The sequence below is a fragment of the Nycticebus coucang genome, chromosome 5 (assembly GCF_027406575.1).
Source record: "Nycticebus coucang isolate mNycCou1 chromosome 5, mNycCou1.pri, whole genome shotgun sequence".
NCBI lineage: Eukaryota > Metazoa > Chordata > Mammalia > Primates > Lorisidae > Nycticebus > Nycticebus coucang.
This window is the reverse complement of record NC_069784.1, coordinates 122,070,970-122,091,990: the sequence shown is the minus strand read 5'-3', so window position 1 is coordinate 122,091,990 and position 21,021 is coordinate 122,070,970. Positions and strand designations below refer to the sequence as shown.

General features: G+C 34.3%; 2 protein-coding genes across 3 annotated transcripts in view; both read left to right on the top strand.

The window, feature by feature from the left end:
• The window catches only part of SHPRH (SNF2 histone linker PHD RING helicase), an 84,233-nt gene that overhangs the window by 31,975 nt on the left and 31,237 nt on the right, over positions 1 to 21,021 (top strand). For both annotated transcript variants that reach the window (XM_053591846.1, XM_053591847.1), the window contains exons 14-21: positions 797 to 918; positions 8,631 to 8,719; positions 10,568 to 10,660; positions 13,560 to 13,667; positions 14,657 to 14,799; positions 18,233 to 18,406; positions 18,718 to 18,780; positions 20,189 to 20,414. In XM_053591846.1, the coding sequence (XP_053447821.1) occupies positions 797 to 918; positions 8,631 to 8,719; positions 10,568 to 10,660; positions 13,560 to 13,667; positions 14,657 to 14,799; positions 18,233 to 18,406; positions 18,718 to 18,780; positions 20,189 to 20,414 (1,018 nt within the window). The remainder of the gene's footprint in view (positions 1 to 796; positions 919 to 8,630; positions 8,720 to 10,567; positions 10,661 to 13,559; positions 13,668 to 14,656; positions 14,800 to 18,232; positions 18,407 to 18,717; positions 18,781 to 20,188; positions 20,415 to 21,021) is intronic.
• LOC128586215 (60S ribosomal protein L27-like) lies at positions 19,041 to 19,617 on the top strand. Its single transcript, XM_053591848.1, has one exon. It carries the CDS (start codon positions 19,175 to 19,177, stop codon positions 19,508 to 19,510), a length of 336 nt encoding a protein of 111 aa, XP_053447823.1. The 5' UTR covers positions 19,041 to 19,174; the 3' UTR covers positions 19,511 to 19,617.

Sequence of the window (21,021 nt, the reverse complement as noted above, 5' to 3'; positions counted from 1 at the left end):
TACCTGGCTGTACTCCAGATATAAAAGCATTTTTCTCTTATTATATTTCTTGGTTCCCACATAAGGGAATTAAATTACCATCAGATATTTTCTTTAAAATTATACATCTGTATTTCTTTGTTTATTCTTTCTGAAAACAGTAAAGAGTTTGTGTTCTTAAACATTCTCGTGTCCTAGGAATTTTTTATGAATCAGACTATGACAAAGAAACTTTTTTTAAGCACCTGGGGTCATAAGATTTTGTCCTTTAATCAGATTATAGACAAAGGAAATGATAAAATTACTCATTTCTAAAATATAAGGTGAACATGGTAAATTTCACAGGAGGTACATATAGATTTCTAGAGACAGAGAGAAACACTATATATGAGTGGCTAAGGTTAAATAGCCTTCTAGTGGAAACAGCATTTGGCTTGATCCTTGACTGTTTAGTATTTGGGTTAAGTAATCAAGTTCAAAGAAGTTAATTAGTTAAGAGGCAATGCTGGTACTCAGATAGTCTTACATTATTATAACACCCAGAAATACATCATGATGTACTTTCTACTTAAGGAAGATTTTTTTCTAGTTCCATTCTCTCTGTCCTGAAATGGGAAGAACAAAAAGAATAATGGGATCAGATAGAGGTAATTGAGTTGGTAACTGAAATGCTCAAAATGGAGACGAAGAAAAATGCGAAGGTTATCACAGAGATTCTGTAAGTCTCCTATTCTTAATCACATGTGATGTAACACTCTCACTGAAATAAGAGTTGGAATTTTCTTTCCACGTTTGAATTGTCTACCATTTCTTTTAGTACCATGACAATGGAAGAACTGCTGACTTCTTTGCAAAAGAAATGTGGGACTGAATGTGAAGAAGCACATCGGCAGCTAGTCTGTGCCCTCAATGGCTTAGCAGGCATCCACATCATTAAAGGTAGGAGGTCATTGCTTTGTTATCTCCAGTTCTCCAAATGTTCTCTGTAGAAGGTTAATTATAACAGAAGTTAGCATTCCCCCAACAGGCGCTCTAATACCATATTGACTGTAATTTAAATAGATTCAACATAAGAGAGAGCAGTTAGGCAGAATGCTTCCTAAACCTTAAAAATTTATGTATGCTTTTACAGTTTCATTTTTAGAAGGTCTTTTGAAGGAATTGAGGATATGAATGACAATATGACGAAAGTTAGTCTTTAAACCTTTGACTGTTAAGCTTCAGAAACAAAAATGTGCCTGTGGGCATCTAGTATTAATCACAAATATTTATTATTAACATCTAGTATTAACCACAAACATCTAGTTTGACCGCTTAGGTGTTATTTCTAGTTAAAAGGTTAAGAGTGAATAATTATAAACAACCAAAAATGCCTAGAATTAGAAGTTTCAACACATTCAAGGAAGTATTGCTCATTGACTTAAAAATAACATATATTTTTTAATTACTTAAAAATAATACTGTCTTGAAATTTATTTTTTAATTGCTATCTGTGTTCAAGTAGGAGTGAAGTAACAAAGATGATGCAGTACGCACAATAAGCTTTCTGCTTTTATAGACCTTAACAGAAGTGACAAATACATAAACACACATAATGTGTATGTGTAAAATTATAGTGTTACATATTGTCCACAAAATTAAAACAAGTTAGAAAGAATATCTTACATTTACATAGTAGGATGTTTACTTAGTTGTTTCCTATATCTCGGGAATCACTGTTTTTTGTTGCCTGGAGCCCAATATCTTGCAAATTGTTGTTTTATATGTTTTGTATTTTGTGTTATTTTAGTTACCTGGGAAAGAGAGTAAATCCATTCTCTGTTACTCCATCTTGTCTGCAAATAGAAGTTTTATAACTGGCATTTTTAAGAAGTGCCATTCCATGTAAACACTTTTTGATATAAATACAAGAATCATTAAAACTATATTCCGTAGATAAAGTCTAAAGATTAAATTTGTTAAATAGAAACATTCAAAGCATAAAATCAAACTTCTAGAGGTCAAGATTTCAGTATCTGATATAGCAAATGCACTTAATAAATGGAAGCTTAGACACTGCAAAAGAAAAGATCAGTAAATTGAATTATAGAATAGCAATAGAAACTCTCCAACATGAAACACAGAATGAAGACTAAAAATTTGAAAAGAGCATTGGTGAGATTTTAGATAGCTTCAAGTAGCCTCATACAAAAGTATTGGAGTCCCCGAAGAAGAAAAAAAAATATGAAATAATATGTTATAGGTTTAATAACATGTAAATATCTATAAGACAATAGTACAAAGTCTATAGGGTGTAAGGTGACATGTATATATATTTTAAGGTTTGTATACTTTATATAAAATAGTATAATACCACCTGAAGGCAGACTGTAAAAAGGCAGATATGTGCATCTCATAACTACCTCTTAAAAAACATAAAGAGGTAGTAATCCAAAAAATTAGAAAAAATAATAAAAAAAAAAACTTGAAAGGAACAAAGAACAGATGAGACACTTAGAAAACAAATAGCAAGATGGCAGATTTAATACAAAGCATAGCAGCCATCACATTAAATATAATGGTCTTAATATCCCAATTAAAGGCATAGATTGTCAGACTGGACTTTAAAAAGCAATATCCAACAGTATGTTTTTGATAAGAAACCCAGTTTTCATAAAGATGCAAAGGTAAAAGATTGAAAAAAGAAAAATATGCCATGTTAACTCTAATCAAAAGAAAGCTGAAGTGATTATACTACTGTCAGGTCAAATAGATTTCATGTCAGTACTGTACCCTAGCCAGTTGCACCTTGAGCTCCTAAGGTAGATTTTAGGGCAAAAGATGTTACCAAGAATAGAGTGTTACTCCCATAACTGGGGAAAAAAAAGTCCTAAATGTTTATGCACCTAAAATTAGAGCTTCAAAATAAATAACAAAAAACTGATAAAACTATAATGAGAAATAGGCAAATTCATAATTATAGTTAGAGATGTCAATATTCCTGTCTCAATTACTTACAGAATAAATAAACAGAAAATAAATAAGGACATAGATAACTCAACCAACATTTTCAACCAATTGTCCTAATCAATATTTATTAAACCCTTTGTCCAACCATAAAGGATTACACATTCTTTTCAAATACAGGTGGAATACTTAGCAAAATAGGGCATATTCTGGGCTATAAAATAAGTCGGTAAATTTAGAAAGATGTCTTATCAACTATGTTCTATGTCCACAGTAGAATTAAATTAGATATCAATAACAAAAAGATAACTAGAAAGTCTCCAAATATTTGGAAACTAAATGATGAACTTAAATAACCTTGAGTTAAAGAATAAATCAAAAGAGAAAGGAGGATGTATTTTGAAATGAATGTAAATGAAATGCAAAATTTTATGGAATGTAAAAAATTAATAATTAAAGGAAATTTATAGCATTAAACACATTAGAGAAGAAAAACCTTCAAATCAGAGACTTCAGCTAATACCTTAAGAATCTAAAACAAAGAAATATAAAGTACAAAATAAGTGAAAAGCAGAAAAAATAAAGATCAGTACAGGAATCAAAAGGAAGATAGAAACTCAAGAAGAGTAAAGCAGTAAAATCAAAAGTTGATTCTTTGAGAAGATCAATAAAAATTGATAAACTTCTAGTTATTCGGGGGGAAAAAGAGAAAAAAACACAAATTATGGTTACTAGGGATAAAAGACATGCCATTGCTATTCTACAAATGTTTAAAAGTATTATAAAAACCGGGCGGTGCCTGTGGCTCAAGGAGTAAGGTGCTGGTCCCATATGCCGGAGGTGGCAGGTTCAAACCCAGCCCCGGCCAAAAAACCACAAAAAAAAAAAAAAAAAAAAAAAGGTATTATAAAAACCATGAGCAGCTTTATGCCAAAAATTTGACAGTTCAGATGAACTGCTTTGAAAGACACAAACAACCAAAGCTCACTCAAAAAGAAATACTGATATATAACCCGCATAGCCCTCTATTTAAGAAGTTAATTTTGTAGTTAAAAATATTTCCACAAAGATTTTTCTAGGCCGAGGTGATTGTACTGGCAAATTCTGCCAAACATTTAAGGAAGAAATAAAGTCAAATCCAAAGAAACTCTTATAGGAAATTGAAGAGAAGGGAATACATTCCAACTTAAGAGGCAGCATATCCTGATTCCAAAACCAAAGATAGCAAATTTCAGATCAATATCACTTGTAAGCATAGATACAAAATTCTTTTAAAAAGTTTTTTAAATATATCCAATAATACATTAAAATGATAATACAAGTGGAGTAATGGAGGTCAGTGCAGGAACCTGTTATGATCATATGGAGTTTGTTCCAGGAATGTAATGATGTTTTAATTAACATAATTCATGATGTAATAAGCTTTAAAAAACAAAAACACCATGTGGTCATCTCAATAGATGTAGGAAAAGTATTGGACAAAATTCAACATCTATTCCTGAGAAAAACTTCTCATCAATCTAGGTATCAAAGGGGACTTTCTCAGCTTGATAAATGGATTTATAAAATCCTACAGCTAATGTTATATTTAATTATTGAAAACTGAATTATTTCCTGTAAGATTATGAACAAATCCGGGGTTTCCCCTTTTACCACTAACATTGATTTTTTTTTTGAGACAGAGTCTCACTATGTCACCCTCAATAGAGTGCTCTGGCGTCATAGCTTACAACAACCTCAAACTCTTGGGCTTAAGCGATTCTCTTGTCTCTTGCCTCAGGCTGCCACATAGTTGGGACTACAGGCGCCTGCCACGATGCCCAGCTATTTTTTTTGTTGTAGTTGTCATTGTTTAGCAGGCCCTGGCCTGGTTCAAACCTGCCAGCCCCAGTGTATATGGCTAGTGCCCTAACCACTGAGCTGCAGGCTCTGAGCCTTTTATTGATATTTTGTATGTTTCTCTCTAGTGCTGTAAGATAAGAAATAGAACCAAAAATTATCAGGTTGGATTGAAAAAAACCTTTTTATTCACGGCAACATTATTGTGTATGAAAAATACTAGAACTTATAAGTAAATTTTATAAGATTATATGAATAGACAAAAATCAATTCTATTTCAATTTGCTAGGAATGAACAATTAGAGATTATAACAATACTATTCATAGTAGTATCCAAAAATATGAAATACTTAGGCATTAATTTAAATAAGGAGGTATAAACCCTACAAACAGCACAAAACATTGAAAAACATATAATATTGTTAAGAGAAATTAAAAACACCTAATTATACTGTTGTTTATGGATCAGAAGACTCACTGTTAGTAAGGTGCTGATTCATCCCATGTTAAACCTGTAGACTCATGTCATTTATTTCAGCAGACTGTTTTGTAAAGATTGACAAGCTAATTCTAAAATTAATATAGAAATGCAGAGTACCTAAAATAGCCAAAATGACTTTAGAAAAGAGCAAGAGAGAAGACTTACCTCATTTCAGGACTGTTTTTAAAGCTGAAGTAATTGAGACAGTGTGGCATTGGCATAAAGATAGGCATGTGGACCAGTGCAACACGATAGAGTCTAGAAATAGTACCACTTTGTTGTGATTGGTAGATTTTTCAGTAAAAATGCAAAGGTATTTTTGGTGGAGGAAGAGGAATATTTTCAGTAAATGGGGCTGGAACAATTAGATACTCCTATGGAAAAAAATAGCCTTCAACATCGTACCACATAAAAAATTAAAAAGGATATTAGACTGAATTCATTAAAACCTAAAACTATCAAACTCCTAGAAGAAAACAAAAGGCAAAATTTTTGTGACTTGAGACCAAACATAGTGGCCAAAGCCTGTATCCTAGCACTTGGGGAGGCTGAGGTATGATTGCTTAAGGCCAGGAGTTTGAGGCTCCTGGCCTTAAGCTGTGATGGTGCAACTGCACTCTAGCCTGGACAATAGTGTAAAACCCTGTCTCAAAAAAAAATAAAATTGTGATGTTGGATTAGGCAAAGATTTCTTAGATATGATGGCAAAAGCATAATGTGTAAAAGAAAAAACATAAATTTGACTTCATCAAAATTAACCTCTGTTTCTCAAAAGGCAAGAAACTGGAGGAAATATTTATAGATTATGTATCTGAGAAAGTTCTCAAATCTGAAATTATAATTGAATAATGAATGTACTATTTAAAATATTTTCAGGTCATTAAAACCTGGCATAATACCTGAGAAGTGATTATGATACAAAAAAATACAAAGATTACAAAAAAGAGAGAAGTAACCCTAGAATTTGCAAAGGTGTTTATATACATATATATGGAGAGAGAGGTTCATTATAGTTATGAACACAATTCAAAACACACAATATTACTAGAACTAGTTTAACATGTTAGTAAAAGCAGGAGAAAAAACTTTATCGGTGTGTGTCACACTTTATGGGGCAAGACATGATTGCAAGAGGGACTTTACCTAACAATTGCAATCAGTGTAACCTGGCTTATTGTACCCTCAATGAATCCCCAACAATATAAAAAAAAGGTGGAAGAGGGAGGCAGAAGAACACAGTAAGATGTGATGACAAAGGTAGGGTCTGAGAAATGCTGTTTCTGACTTTGAAGATGGAGGAAGGGATGGAAGAAGGGAACTATGAGCCAAGGAATGCAGGCAGTTTCTAGAAGATAGAAAAGACAAGGAAACAGATTCTCTCCTAGAACCTCCAGGAAGAAACACATCACTGCCAACACTTTGATTTTAGCCCAGTGAGACCTGTGTTGGACTCATGAATCACAGAACTGTAAGATGATCATTATGTATTGTTTAAGCCAAAAATTTGTGGTAATTTATTATGTCAGCAATAGAAAACTCATACACACATTATGACTTTCTGACTACCAAGACCAGTAAACTTGTTATTACCTTATGGTTAACAACCAACCACTCCTTTATCTAAGATTTGTTATGGTTACCTAGCAGCAGATTTAGAATAAACATGATTGCTTTTCTGGGTCAAAAAAAAAAAAAAAAAAACTATCAGCAAACAAAAACTGTACCTTTTTTTTTTTTTTTGGTGTTTTTTGCCACTAGATTTTTATTTTAATTATATTTGTGATTTACTACTTTTTAATTTTTACCCAAGCAGCAAGTAAGGTAGATTCTATTATTCAAGCCACTAAAAATGCTTCAGTTTTCCTTTCATTGAGATGTCAGTAAACTTTTTCTGTGAATAATCAAATAATAAATATTTACATGTTGCATGCCATAGACTCCCTGTATAGTTACTCAGCTCTGCTATTGTACTGCAGAAGTAGCCACAGATAGTACAAAAACAAATAAGCAGAGTTGGGTTATAATGAAACTTTATTCATGGACCCTAAAAATTAATGTAATTTAATTTTCACATCATGAAATATTATTCTTTTGAATTTTTTCAATTATGTAAAAACCATTCTTAGATGATTGGCGTGACAGAAACTCAGAAAATAGATACGGCCATAGGTTGCCAACCTGTAATAATTGATTCTTTTGGAATTAGTTTATTTGAATGAGCTGCAAATTATGAACAGTAGAAAATAGTCTACATCTCAGACCAGTTGTGATATGTGTGACCAGAAATGGAAAGAAGTTTTTGAAATAAGCTTTTTTTTTTTTTTGTAGAGACAGAGTCTCACTGTACCACCCTCGGTAGAGTGCCGTGGCGTCACACGGCTCACAGCAACCTCTAACTCTTGGACTTACGCGATTCTCTTGCCTCAGCCTCCCAAGCAGCTGGGACTACAGGCGCCCACCACAACGCCCGGCTATTTCTTTTGTTGCAGTTTGACCGGGGCTGGGTTTGAACCCGCCACCCTCAGCATATGGGGCCAGCGCCCTACTCACTGAGCCACAGGCGCTGCCCCTGAAATAAGCTTTTTAATTAGAAATTATTTTGGCCTAATACCGAGAACAATAGCTACCAAGGAGTGTACATTATTTTTCTGATAATTATGCGTAGGTTGGTCATAATATTTCTTTACAAATGCCTATAATTATCCTAACTTTGTTCTTAATATGAACTATCTTAATAACTACTCACTCTAACATCAATAAGAAGAAAATTATTTGGCTCAGCGCCTGTGGCTCAAGCAGCTAAGGCGTCAGCCACATACCCCTGAGCTGGCAGGTTCGAATCCAGCCCAGGCCCGCCAAACAACAGTGACGGCTGCCACCAGGCGTTGTGGTGGGCACCTGTAGTTCCAGCTACTTAGGAGTGGAGGCAGGAGAATCACTTGAGCCCAGGAATTGGAGGTTGCTGTGAGCTATGATGCTACAGCAGTCTATCCAGGGCAACAGCTTGAGGCTCTGTCTCAAAAAAAAAAAAAAAAGAAAAAGAAAATTATTTGTCTAAATTAAAAGTTAAGCTAGACTTTGTTTTTTATTATAGTATTAAAACATAAATATATTTGATTGTAAATACATTTCAGTATAATTTTAAAACACTATGATATAAAAACATTATATTCTGTGGAATTAAAAAAGGAATTATAATCTGTTTTATTAGGGGGCAATCATTGATACCAAGCCCAATTCCATTACTTAAAAAAAAATTTTACTTTTAGTTATAATCATTAAGTTATGGTTTTGCAGTAAGCGTTTTTAAGTGATAGACAACTATATGACATTGGGAACTAAATATGTTACCTTTTTATGCTTTACATGTATTTTAATTTTTTAGGTGAGTATGCCTTGGCAGCAGAGCTGTACAGAGAAGTGTTACGCTCGTCTGAAGAACACAAAGGAAAACTCAAAACTGATTCGCTTCAAGTAAGTATGATAAAAACTAAACAGTTTCAAGCATGCATTCTATTTGTTTTTCACAAAATTTTTTCTGAATATTTAAGGGGATAAAGGTTAAGAAATAAAATGAGTTGTAATCACTGGAGATGAAGCTTGGGGTTCATACACCAAAGGTCAGTTCATACACCTTAGGTCAGTTTGGGCGAAAAGCCTGACATGATAAATTTATAATCCACATTAGAAAAATAATTCAAGTTATTTGTACTGCAAAGAGTAGATTACTTTGATCATTTTTGAGTATAAACTTTTACCGAAGTTACACTCAAAAGTGGAACTAAGTAATGAAACATATCCTGTGATCTTATGATTTAATTTTTAGAGGTTTTTTAGGGAGATTTGGATATTTCAATTATAACACTTATTTCTCTTTGCTTTCTTGGTTCTATTCAGTACATCATAAACACAAATCTGTCTAGCTAAATGGAAAACAAAGACCACTTTTAATAATTTTTACAAGGTTAGGCTTAAAGTCCCAAATTGAGATGACTTAACTATTCAGAATACTGACCTTAAGACTAACATATTTACATGTGCCACAGTGGTATTTGAAGGAATATATTTGGGGGAGTGGAAGAAGAAAAATTTAAATATACATCTGGTTATATTCTACAAGAATAAGAATAATAGAAGACAGGCCCTAGCCTTAAGCAAATGTGTTTATCTCAATGAGAGGAGGAGCAAGGACAAAGATATACTGCTCCTGGATAAAGGAAACAAAGTAGAAGAACAGACAAAGAAATGGATAAGTCTAGTGTGCCTAAGTTCAAGAGTGACGAGTAAGCATCAGCCTGGTTCTGGTTCTTGCTTGTGAGGCATAGTAACCCCACTGACTGATAGAGGCTGGTTCACTGAATGTCTTGATCTGTCCAGTCAGAACAGCCACTTTGTTCCCTTCAGATAAAATGTGTAAGTGGGTGAAAGAGACCACAGTGTTCTCCCTGCTTCACCACCGTGTACAGAAAATTACACAAGTCCTCTTCCACACGCACACATAGACAAGTTTCTACCACTTGAAATTTTTTTTTGCTGTTATCTCTAATGGCATTACTGATCGTATTATCTGTGAAACCATATTGACAAGACTAAGGCATTTGAGATAATTCTTCTAAGATCGGCTCTACAGAGATTCGTACCATGGCTGGGTAATATGTAGCCAAACAGAATGGACTTTTTTTTTATTTTTTGCAGTTTCTGACCGGGGCTGGGTTTGAACCCACCACCTCCGGCATATGGGGCCGGTGCCCTACACATAACAGAATGGACCTTTAAACTCTCAAATCACTGACACCAAATCAGATCTTACCAGAACGACTCTTCCTCTGTCATTCCTTATCATTTAGCTGACTTCTGAGTAAAATGTGAAGTTAACAGATAGAAACTACTTTATGCTTGTTTCATAACCTTATTTTTATCATAATATAATTTCTAAGTTCATCCAAATTCATTCCCCAATAGAAAAGGAATCAAGAGAATGTGGTTAGCCTTTCTACTTTACTGAACTTACTTGGCTTACTCTTACTTCCTTCTATAGACAAATGTATGCATAATAGAAAAAATATATCTACTGAATGCAAACTGCGTAAGACAGTGTATTTTTAATTGAAGAATATTCGTTTCATGATTTAAGACCTTGGTATAAAACTGGCATCATTTTTCTCTGAAAAGTTGATATTTAAATTGTTTTAGAGAAAAAGTATTTGGTGATACAGTCTTAACAGGTGTTAGTACTGTGTATGCCATTTGAATAGTGGGTTCTGTCTAATATCCTGCCTCTAGAATTGACTGTCATGATTACTGCCTTTGATGTGTCTTTAGAGACTTCATGCTACCCATAACTTGATGGAATTGTTGATAGCCAAGCACCCAGGCATACCACCTACCCTGAGAGATGGCAGACTTGAGGAAGAGGTAATTATTTTTTCATTCAGTCCATAAAAGTGTGTTTTTTTAAACTTTATGCTCCATAGATGATATTTCCTAGAGCATACAATATTTAAATAGATGTAAACATGTTTTCCTATTACTTTGACATTTTGAACTTTACTAGAGAATTTTAGGTGGCAGAGACGTCAGTACTTCACTTTTGCTTCTTTGGTGATCTTTTGTAGTTTTAAAAACAACTGCACATTTAAAAAATAAACAACACATTTAAAAAAGGAGACATTCTCATGGCAGATCTATAAAAGATGTAGCTTAGTAAGCATTACTGCATAAGGCAGTAAATAGACTCAGATTTTCAATGTTATTTATCTCAAAGAAGTTCCCCCTATAGTAAGTGTTAATAGCTTAGTATGCTAATACTCTCAGGGAATTTGGGCATTTTTAAAGGTAAAAGAGAAATTACAAAACTAAAATAAACAGAGTAGTAAGCATGAAATTTATTGAATGTGTAAGTGGAGCCTTTATGTGAATCAACAAGATAAAAAATGAGATAATGGGATCGTATAAGTTTGCACAGCCCTTTGACCACTCAGTGTGCGGAGTTTTTGATGAAGTATTTTAAGTGATGGAATTTTAATTGAACAATGAAAATAATGTGTATTTATGATATGCAACATGGTGTTTTGATATATAGAATGGCTTTCAGAGGTGGAGAACCTACGGCCTTCTGATTTCAAGGTTCTTTTTTAAGTACCAAAGGAGGCAAGAAAAGCTTATTTCTCTGCTGCACCCCTTTTAATAGAAGGATTTGTTTTGCAAAATTTTGAGTTAGTCAAAAGGCCACACTTAAGGAGCTAGAAGGCCACATTTCACCTTAAGGCTACAGCTTCCCCATCCCTGGAAGTCATAAGGAAGAGAAATTATACAGGTATTGACATTCATTCCATGGAAGAAGATGGTCATGAAGATCTTCATCTAGAGAAATTATACAGGTATTGACATTCATTCCATGGAAGAAGATGGTCATGAAGATCTTCATCCTCCTTGTGTTCACGCTGAGTAGGCAGAAGAGGAAGAGGAGTCTTGCTGTCTTAGAAGAGGGTGAAGTGTAAGAAAATCCATGTATAAGTGGACCTGCATAGTTCAAACCCCTATTGTTCAAGGGTAGACTGTACATACTCCATGATTTTTTAATTCATTCATTGGTTGTTGGACGCTTAGATTGATACCATGTCTTGGCTATTGTGAATGATCCTGAAATGAACACGAGAGTGCAGCTATCTCTTCCATATACTGAGTTCATTTCCTTTAAATGATATACTCAGAAGTGGAATTGCTGATTCAGAAGGTAGTTATATTTTTTTTAATTTTGTGAGGAACCTCCATACTATTTTCAATAATGGCTGGACTAATTTACATTCCCATTAATAGTATACAAGGGTTCCTTTTTTCTCGACCTCCTCACCAAAACTTATCTTTTTTATAATAGCCATTCTAACTGATGTAAGATGTTAGCTCATTGTGGTTTTAATTGTGTTTCCTTCATGATTAATGATGTTGAACACTTTTTCATATACTTCCTGGCCATTTGTATGTCTTCCTTTGAAAAACATTTTTTCAGATTCTTGGCTAAAATTTAATTAGGTTACTTGTTTTCTTCCTATTGAGTTCTTTATATTTTTGGATGTTAACCCCTTATCAGATGTATGATTTGCAAGTATTTTCTCCCATTCTGTTGATATTTTTTTGTTTTTTTTTTTTTTTTGCTGTGCTTTCGACTATACTGTGCTAAATGTTAGATGGCAATCGAAGTGTTGGGAATTTTCAAGTAAAATTTAATTCCCAGCAGAGCCATCTAATCCTTGCATATACAATCAGTCACTTTTTGTTTAAATGAACTTCGGTGATGGGAAACTATTATTGGGAGATAGCCCAGTCTATTAGTAGACAACTCTAATGATCAAATTATAACCAAGGAATATAATGAAAATTAATTGGAAGATAATGACAGGAAGAGGAAAAATGTCATAAGAAGGAATATTCATACTATATAGAAGTATTTCCAAGGAGGCCATTTTATCATTTTGTCTAATTGTCATAGACTATGAATCTACAATATGTCATAGTTTTTTTGTGTACAAGAATAAGATATTTCTATTGTTTGTTAATTATGTGGTCATTATTCTCCTGAATTGGTGAAAGAGTAAGAATTTTTAATTCCTTGTTATATTAGTCAGCTAGGGCCACCATAACAGAATACCACAGACTGGTGGCTTAAAAAGAAATTCTCTTCTTTATTTCTCCAGTGCTGAGTGTGGGAAGTCCAAGATCAAGGTATCAGCAAGTTTCATTTTTTCTGAGGCTTCTTTCTTCGGCTTACAGATGACTATTATTTCACTGTCATCAACATGATCTTTTCTTTGTGCTCATATATCCCTAGTATCTCTCTTTCTTCTTATAAAGGACCAGTTGTGTTGGATTAGGAACCTACTGTCAGGACCTTATTTAACTTAAACTGTCTCCTCTCAGACCCTGTCTCCTCTAAGGCACAGTTACATTAGGGATTAGGGCTCAACATATGAATCTGGGGGAACACAATTCAGTCTGTAACACCTGTGTTACTGTATATTCTCAAGTATTATTTTTAAGCTCAAGTAACTCCAAGAAACTGTGATAACTGAATTAGACAAGGAATTCTGAAAGGCATCCTTGTTTTGCCCCATAACTTGAAATATTACTGTTGTTACTCCAGTTTTTTCTAATTAAGAAACTATCTAAATAGAAATTTGAGGAACAGATATTTGCCATTTCTTAAATTCTGTGACTTGGACAGGTAGATTTTGTTCTCTTTCATATGTATCTTGGAAATTTCTAGCATGGCTTTCATACTGTCTACAATTTATGTTTAAATCAAATTTCAACACAGGCCAAACAACTACGTGAGCACTACATGAGCAAGTGTAATACAGAGGTCGCGGACGCCCAGCAAGCTTTACAGCCTGTGCAGCAGACCATCCGTGAGCTTCAAAGAAAAGTACGTCTAAAAAACACAGTGTTTTTCGCTGGTGTTTGTGTGTATCATTTTGATTTTTGGTTTTGGGGGAGGGAGAAATTAAAACTTCCTTGTTCATTATGTGATCCTTAGCACCTAGTACAGAGTGCCTCATCCACGATACAATTTTATTTACTGTTATGAATTTATTGGCAGAATGAACAGATGCATAAATCAACTGTTTTGAGGTGCTCTTTTATTCTTTTTAAACTGTAATGTGTTTCCTCCATGAGTATGTAACAATTTGTCTTTTTAAGAAAGTAAACCTTTCTTAAACCTTTTAATCTTAGATATATATGTTTCCAAAATCTTAATGTTAGAACAGTAGAACCAGAGATACCTCTTTTGGAATACTTATACCATTTTTAATTTCTAAAATTCCTTTTATGAACTTGGTAGCAAAGTCTCAAAAGGAGGCTAACACAAATACACTTTCATTTTCAATTTTTTAATGAGTTGCTCCACATTTTATTCTTCCTAATTCATTACTTAATAAGTAGTGAGGCATATGGTTTTGTTATTATAGATTATTCATTAAGTAGACTCTATTTCAGTTAGTGAAATACTAGAATGAAGGCTATCTATATTGTGCTGAGAAAGAGGAGGTGGTGACCTTTTCACATACGGAAAGTGAGTATTGAATTTTCATTTTGGTATAAAGTATGTTGGCAGCACAGCTTGGTTGTGCAGTGTATACAATCGATTTTTATTTATACTGAGTAGTCAGAAAATAGGCACGCTCTCAAATTATGTATGCAAAAGAGGTATTTATTCATTATATAGAAAGTATATTTGTCTCCACCCATCATAAAGTCTGTGAGAATAGTATTTATTGTCATAAAACTTCTCATCAGAGAATAGTATTTATTGCTTTCTTTGAATTATGCAAATCTCCCTTCCCAATGATGCAAAGATAGTTAAAAAACCCAATTATACTAAAAAATATTAATTGCTTATTATTGTTTTTACAGATTCATTCTAATTCTCCTTGGTGGCTGAATGTAATCCACAGGGCAATAGAATTTGCTATGGATGAAGAGCTTGTTCAGCGAGTACGAAATGAAATAACCAGCAACTATAAGCAACAAACTGACAAGCTTTCCATGTCAGAAAAGTAAGAAAATGGCGCAGAACAGAATAACTCTCTTGAGTATTCACCCCAGATATTCAGATCATTCAATATTTAGAGGTATAATTAAGCATTAGAACTTACCTTGTGGCTCAAGCAGCTAAGGTGCCAGCCACATTCAAACTAGGATCTAGCACATTTTATATACTGTACTATTCTGTGGATGAATACATAGTATATGAGGAAAAATAAGCATTCAGCAAGGAGCAGAAGGGTCCCTGCTCTTTCTCAGTCTTATCTCTGGTGTGGAAACACGTTTTACCTGGGGCATTTAATATCTACTTAATCTTTTCTCAAATGCATTCTCTGAAATTTCAGTATTGTAACTTGCCTTTTTTAAGTTAAACACTGCTATAAAGTCTGCATGTCAACTTAGAAAAAAAATTTTTTCAAACCTGAGCTGGCGGGTTTGAATCCAGCCCAGGCCTGCCAAACAAATAACGGCTGCAACCAAAAAATAGCCAAGTGTTGTGGCGGGTGCCTATAGTCCCAGCTACTTGGCCTATAGTCCCAGCTACTTGGGAGGCGGAAGTAGGAGAATAGCTTGAGCCTAGGAATTGGAGGTTGCTGTGATCTGTGATGGTACAGTACTCTACCCAAGGCGACAGCTTGAGGCTCTGTCTCAAAAAAATAAATAAATACATAAATAGAACTTATCTTGGATATAAATCTGTTGTGGGTTTTACATTTTGTTAAGAGTGCATTTCAAAAATACTAGGCATAATTCTAAGAGACTTTTTCATATATTAGCTATTTGAAAATACCCCCTTTTTAGTGCCTTTTAAAAATCTGTTTAAAGTATTTTTCTTATTGGGTATACCCAAAGCAAACTTTAAACAGTGTGTTTTTGGCAGGGGGTTGGAGAAGGGTTTGATAGTTCACAGAAGTGTATTAACACTGAAAGATGTTTAATCTCCTACCTCATCAGCATCCATGAAGTGCTTGCAATAAAAACCACTTTCAGCCACATTTCCAGATTTCAGTTTAGAGGATTCATGTTTTAAAATAGATTTTGTTTTGGAGAATTTCATCCTTGACATAAGGCATTCAGCCTTCAGTGTGATTTTAAGATGTTTTCATTTACTCTTCCAAAAACTTTCAAGTGTCTACTAAAAGAGATATGTGCATTTTTTTTTTTTTTTTTTTTTTTTTTTTTTAATTTGGCCGGGGCTGGGTTTGAACCTGCCACCTCCGTCATATGGGACCGGCGCCCTACACGCTGAGCCACAGGCGCCGCCAGAGATATGTGCATTTTCCATGTTTTGTTACAATTATCTTTTTTGACCATACAGACGTGATGGGCTTCTTATTTCTGAAGTGTATTGTGAGTGTGTGTATACATAATGTGTGTTTACATATATACACACACACACACACTTATACATATATATGTGTATGTCTTGAGTACATACCTTTTTCTCCAGTAAGTTCAAGGGTCTCCATTTCAGGATAAGTTGCCAATTCAGTCATGGTTCATTTTATTCATTTTAAAAGCTATATCCTAATGTATTGTGCCAGCATGGTTGAATCAGCTAAGAAAATAATAAAATGATATTGACTTTTAAAATGATAACTTATTGAATGTTTTGAGGTCCTAGATTTACAAAATGACCAATAGGAAACTAAAATATACAGTTTGTTCCACATACATTCCTTTCATAAACGCTAGACATAAATAGAAAATAATAAAACACATTTCAAAATGTGCAAGGGTAATAGGTAAGTTGATATTTTTATATTACTGTATAACCAAAGATCATTTTACCATTCTCTATGTTTTTATATGAAATCAGCACCTCAGACGCCTCATTATTTATGTTTACTTGCTAATGATTTTTGGAAAAGGCTCTTAGCTTAGTGAAGAGCACAGGTAGGTACTCTACTCAGTCATATTGCTGTCATGTTCCAGTGCCACCACTTAACAGGCTCTGTGTCCTTAAGAAAGTTATTTAAGCTCTGCATCTTAGTTTCTTCTGTAAGAGCCCTCAGCATTGTTGTAAGAATTAAATATCTTAACATTTGTTAAGAACATACTTAGAATAGTGTCTACCATATAGTATGACATGTAAGAGTTACTACCACCATTATTATTTTCTTTTTCATTTAAAGGACCTGCAAGAGTGAACACTGCCAAGAATGGTTAAATGCTAGAGTGTGATAATATCTTTGACCCCATATTCACATGACTCAGACATGAATTAGTGGAGAGAAATTTTGCAAAGTTACATCTTCCCTTGTAAACTTAAAAATTCCTAATAAGTTAGAAATACAAACTTTGTTTTCTTTTTTTTTTTTTTTTGTAGAGACAGAGTCTCACTATACTGCCCTCGGGTAGAGTGCCGTGGCATCACACAGCTCACAGCAATCTCTTAACTCTTGGGCTTACGCGATTCTCTTGCCTCAGCCTCTCGAGCAGCTGGGACTACAGGCGCCCGCCACAACGCCCGGCTATTTTTCCGTTGCAGTTTGGCCGGGGCTGGGTTTGAACCCTCCACCCTCGGCACATGGGGCCGGCGCCCCTGTTTTCTTTTTATGAATAATGTTGACAGCCTTCTGTGCCTGTTAGGTATGTATTTTTTAAAAGGATGTGATATATCACTACCTTCTGAAAGTTAGCTCAATGAGAAAACAAGATGATGAAAATTTGAGTAATATGCTTATGTAGGAAAACTGAACATAACATAACTGTAAAAATGAATATTTTTACTAAACTTCATGGACAGAAGGAAATACAGAGGAAGGTTTCAGGAAGGAGAGTCGCCTTTTTTGAACAATTTGGGAAGGAAGGTATATGGCATTTCAGGAAGGAAAATATATGCTCTTAACTTAAAAGAATTAAAAACGCAGGGAACAAGTACTGTAAAACATGTAATTTTTTTCCTTTCATAAACCTGAGTGTTCACACATACACATACTTCCTTTTTTTCCTTAACCCGTTCGTTCACAGTTCATGAAAATGGCTAAGAACACTTTATTTGGGTTTAACTCCTAATTCTGCTACATACCTTTGTAACTTTATTTACACTAATTTGTTGTATTTCATCCATAATGTGAGCATAACAGAAACTTGACATTTTACAGGAAAAGTGCCTCGAATATTGTAAATGCTTAATATTTAATTATATATATGTCTGTGACAGAGACATGGATTTTATATACTCTTTCTGTTTCTGAGCACAGGACTGCCAAAATCTTTTAATGTCTTTTGTAGTAGACAGCCCAGTGTGACTATACCTTGACTCCAGTAGATAGACACCACTTAAATACACTCATAAGGGAAATACACTCAAGTGTGGCTGGGTAAAATGTGGCACATAGTTTCTTCAACATTCTGCTTGGCAACCATTTTCTGAATTTGAGAAAATTAACTTATTATTCTTTTGTTCGTGTTGTGTGTGGTGCTGGTGGTGGGAATCAGATTCCGTGACTGTAGAGGTCTTCAGTTCTTACTTACGACACAAATGGAAGAGCTAAACAGATTCCAGAAGCTAGTAAGAGAAGCTGTAAATAACCTGGAGGGACCTCCATCTCGTAATGTTATTGAATCTGCAACAATCTGCCACCTCCGACCAATGCGACTTCCTCTCAACTGGTAGGTAGTAGAAGCATTCATACAATGAGATGGCACCATCCCAGTGAGCTGGATTTCTCATGAGGGAAGAAACAGTGGCTCGTATACTAAAGTTTTTTTCATTTTAATTTAGACAGAAATAGAAAGTTTTAAATCTAATTTAAAGAATTAAAAACGCAGGGAACAAGTACTGTAAAACATGTAATTTTTTTTCTAAAATGACATATCTGTTATAAAGAAAAAATAATAAAGTATAAAATACTAACCCTCTCTCAGCAATTACCTGAGTGCTGGTTGTTTGTGACTTATTTCTCTGATACTCTTTTTTTCAGCTGTGTTTTTTGTAAAGCTGATGAATTATTCACAGAGTATGAATCAAAGCTATTTTCTAACACGTAAGTTCTCTGTTTGATTATTACCCATTAAGAAAAAGAAACATTTTACAAAACTTTGTGTTTTGATTGTAAGACCTTGTGGGTGACCTGTCTTATGTTTTTTTCTTTGTGAAGTCAATAAATCCTTGGGATTTGATCGTTGATGCTCAGTTTTACCTATGCAGAAGTTGCTCCCTAAATGTTCATGTCATGTAGAAATGTGTAATTAATTGAAGGACATTTTAGAGGAGTGGTAAGGTCTGATTAATTTAAACTCAAATCCCTGCTCTCCTCTCTAAGTCTCATGTCCTCATTCGTGAAATGAAGGTAATAACATCCTTTACGTCATTGAATTTTTGTGAATATCAAATAAGAAAAGTCACATAGGCTGTAGGCCTTGGTCCTTGCTGTCGAAATGGGCAAATTCATGAAACCTGGGAAAGTGGTGCTGGTCCTGGCCGGACGCTACTCTGGACGCAAAGCCGTCATCGTGAAGAACATTAATGATGGCACCTCAGACCGCCCCTATAGCCATGCTCTGGTGGCTGGAATTGACCGCTATCCCCACAAAGTGACAGCTGCCATGGGCAAGAAGAAGATTGCCAACCGTTCAAAGATCAAGTCTTTTGTAAAAGTTTATAACTACAATCACCTCATGCCCACAAGGTACTCTGTGGATATTCCCTTGGACAAAACTATCGTTAATAAGGATGTCTTCAGAGACCCTGCTCTTAAACACAAGGCCCGATGAGAGGCCAAGCTCAAGTTTGAAGAAAGGTACAAGATGGGCAAGAATAAGTGGTTCTTCCAGAAATTGTGGTTTTAGGTGTTTTTGTTTCAGTCATTAAAAATATTAAAACAAAGAAAAGGCACATAATTGTTTACCATAGTGCTTGGTGTGTAGTAAGTATTTTATTATATGTTGTCTCTCTTTATTAATACCCTTTCTCCACACAAAGTCTTAATCCTGCGTTGGGGATTAAGATACCTGGTGAGTTTATACAACTCTGGTATGAGCAAAACTATCTCTGGTTTAACAAACTTGAAAGTTGAGAAAAGGCTAAGTTCTGACCTTGAAAAGGAGGGTTGAGTGTACTTTTAGATCATACTGTGCTTTTCTTTTTCGCATTATCATTGATTGTGGTTTATGTGTTAATTCTCAGAGTGAGATTTATAGTTTGGAATTTATAGACATTTTTGATTATGCCATTTTGCTCTGAAGAAACACTGGACAATTTCTTGATGCTTCCAGTATTTTCAGAGTTGCTATGGTTTTTCCAAGGACTTGCAAGCATTATCTTATAGATGTCATACTGAAAGTTGTTGAAAATTGATAGACCTTGATCCTCTACTTCTGCCAGTCTCACATGTTTACAAGTGCTTCTTACCCCCTGGTAGTAATTACTGTTATATTCTGGTATGTTTTCAGAGTCAGAGGCCAGACTGCAATATTTGAGGAGATGATAGAAGATGAAGAAGGCCTGGTAGATGACAGAGCACCTACAACTACCCGGGGTCTGTGGGCAATCAGTGAGACAGAACGATCTATGAAAGCAATATTGTCATTTGCAAAATCACATAGATTTGATGTTGAATTCATTGATGAAGGAAGTACGTCAATGGATCTCTTTGAAGCATGGAAGAAGGAATATAAGGTATAGTGGGGTTTTTTTTTTTGTTGTTGTTGTTGTTGTTGTTTTTTGTAGAGACAGGGTGTCACTTTACCGCCCTCGCTAGAGTGCCATGATGTCACAGGAAGGTATAGTGTTTTAAAACTTCCTTCCCCTATTAAAAATTCTTCTTTTTTACATTAATTTTAATTGTTACTTTTTCGTTCCAGTTTTTAAAAGTCTGCTCCAGGTTTTGAGGTGTTATTATTTTTCTTTCCTTAAAGTGTAACTATTGTAATAAAAAATTACTAATACAATAATATTCAAAATATAAGGACATTCTATTTATTAAATTACTTAAATAAACTCTTTATTAAACTGAAATTTGTATCAAACCTTTTGTTTAGCTGTTAAAATGTTTTATTCTATTCTTAGCTTGATTTTATGCTGCTATTTGAAATTAAGGTAGTTTTGTTTTTGTTTTGCTTGTGCTCTGTGATTAACAATCCAAACATCAACAGTCTATAAGACTGGGAAACATAGGAAATAACTTCTCAACCTAGGGGTTGGAAACCGTTACAAAGAGTAAAGCCCTTTTGATTTATACTTTAATGATTTCATCATATTGTAACTCTGTATTTGAGATGAATTC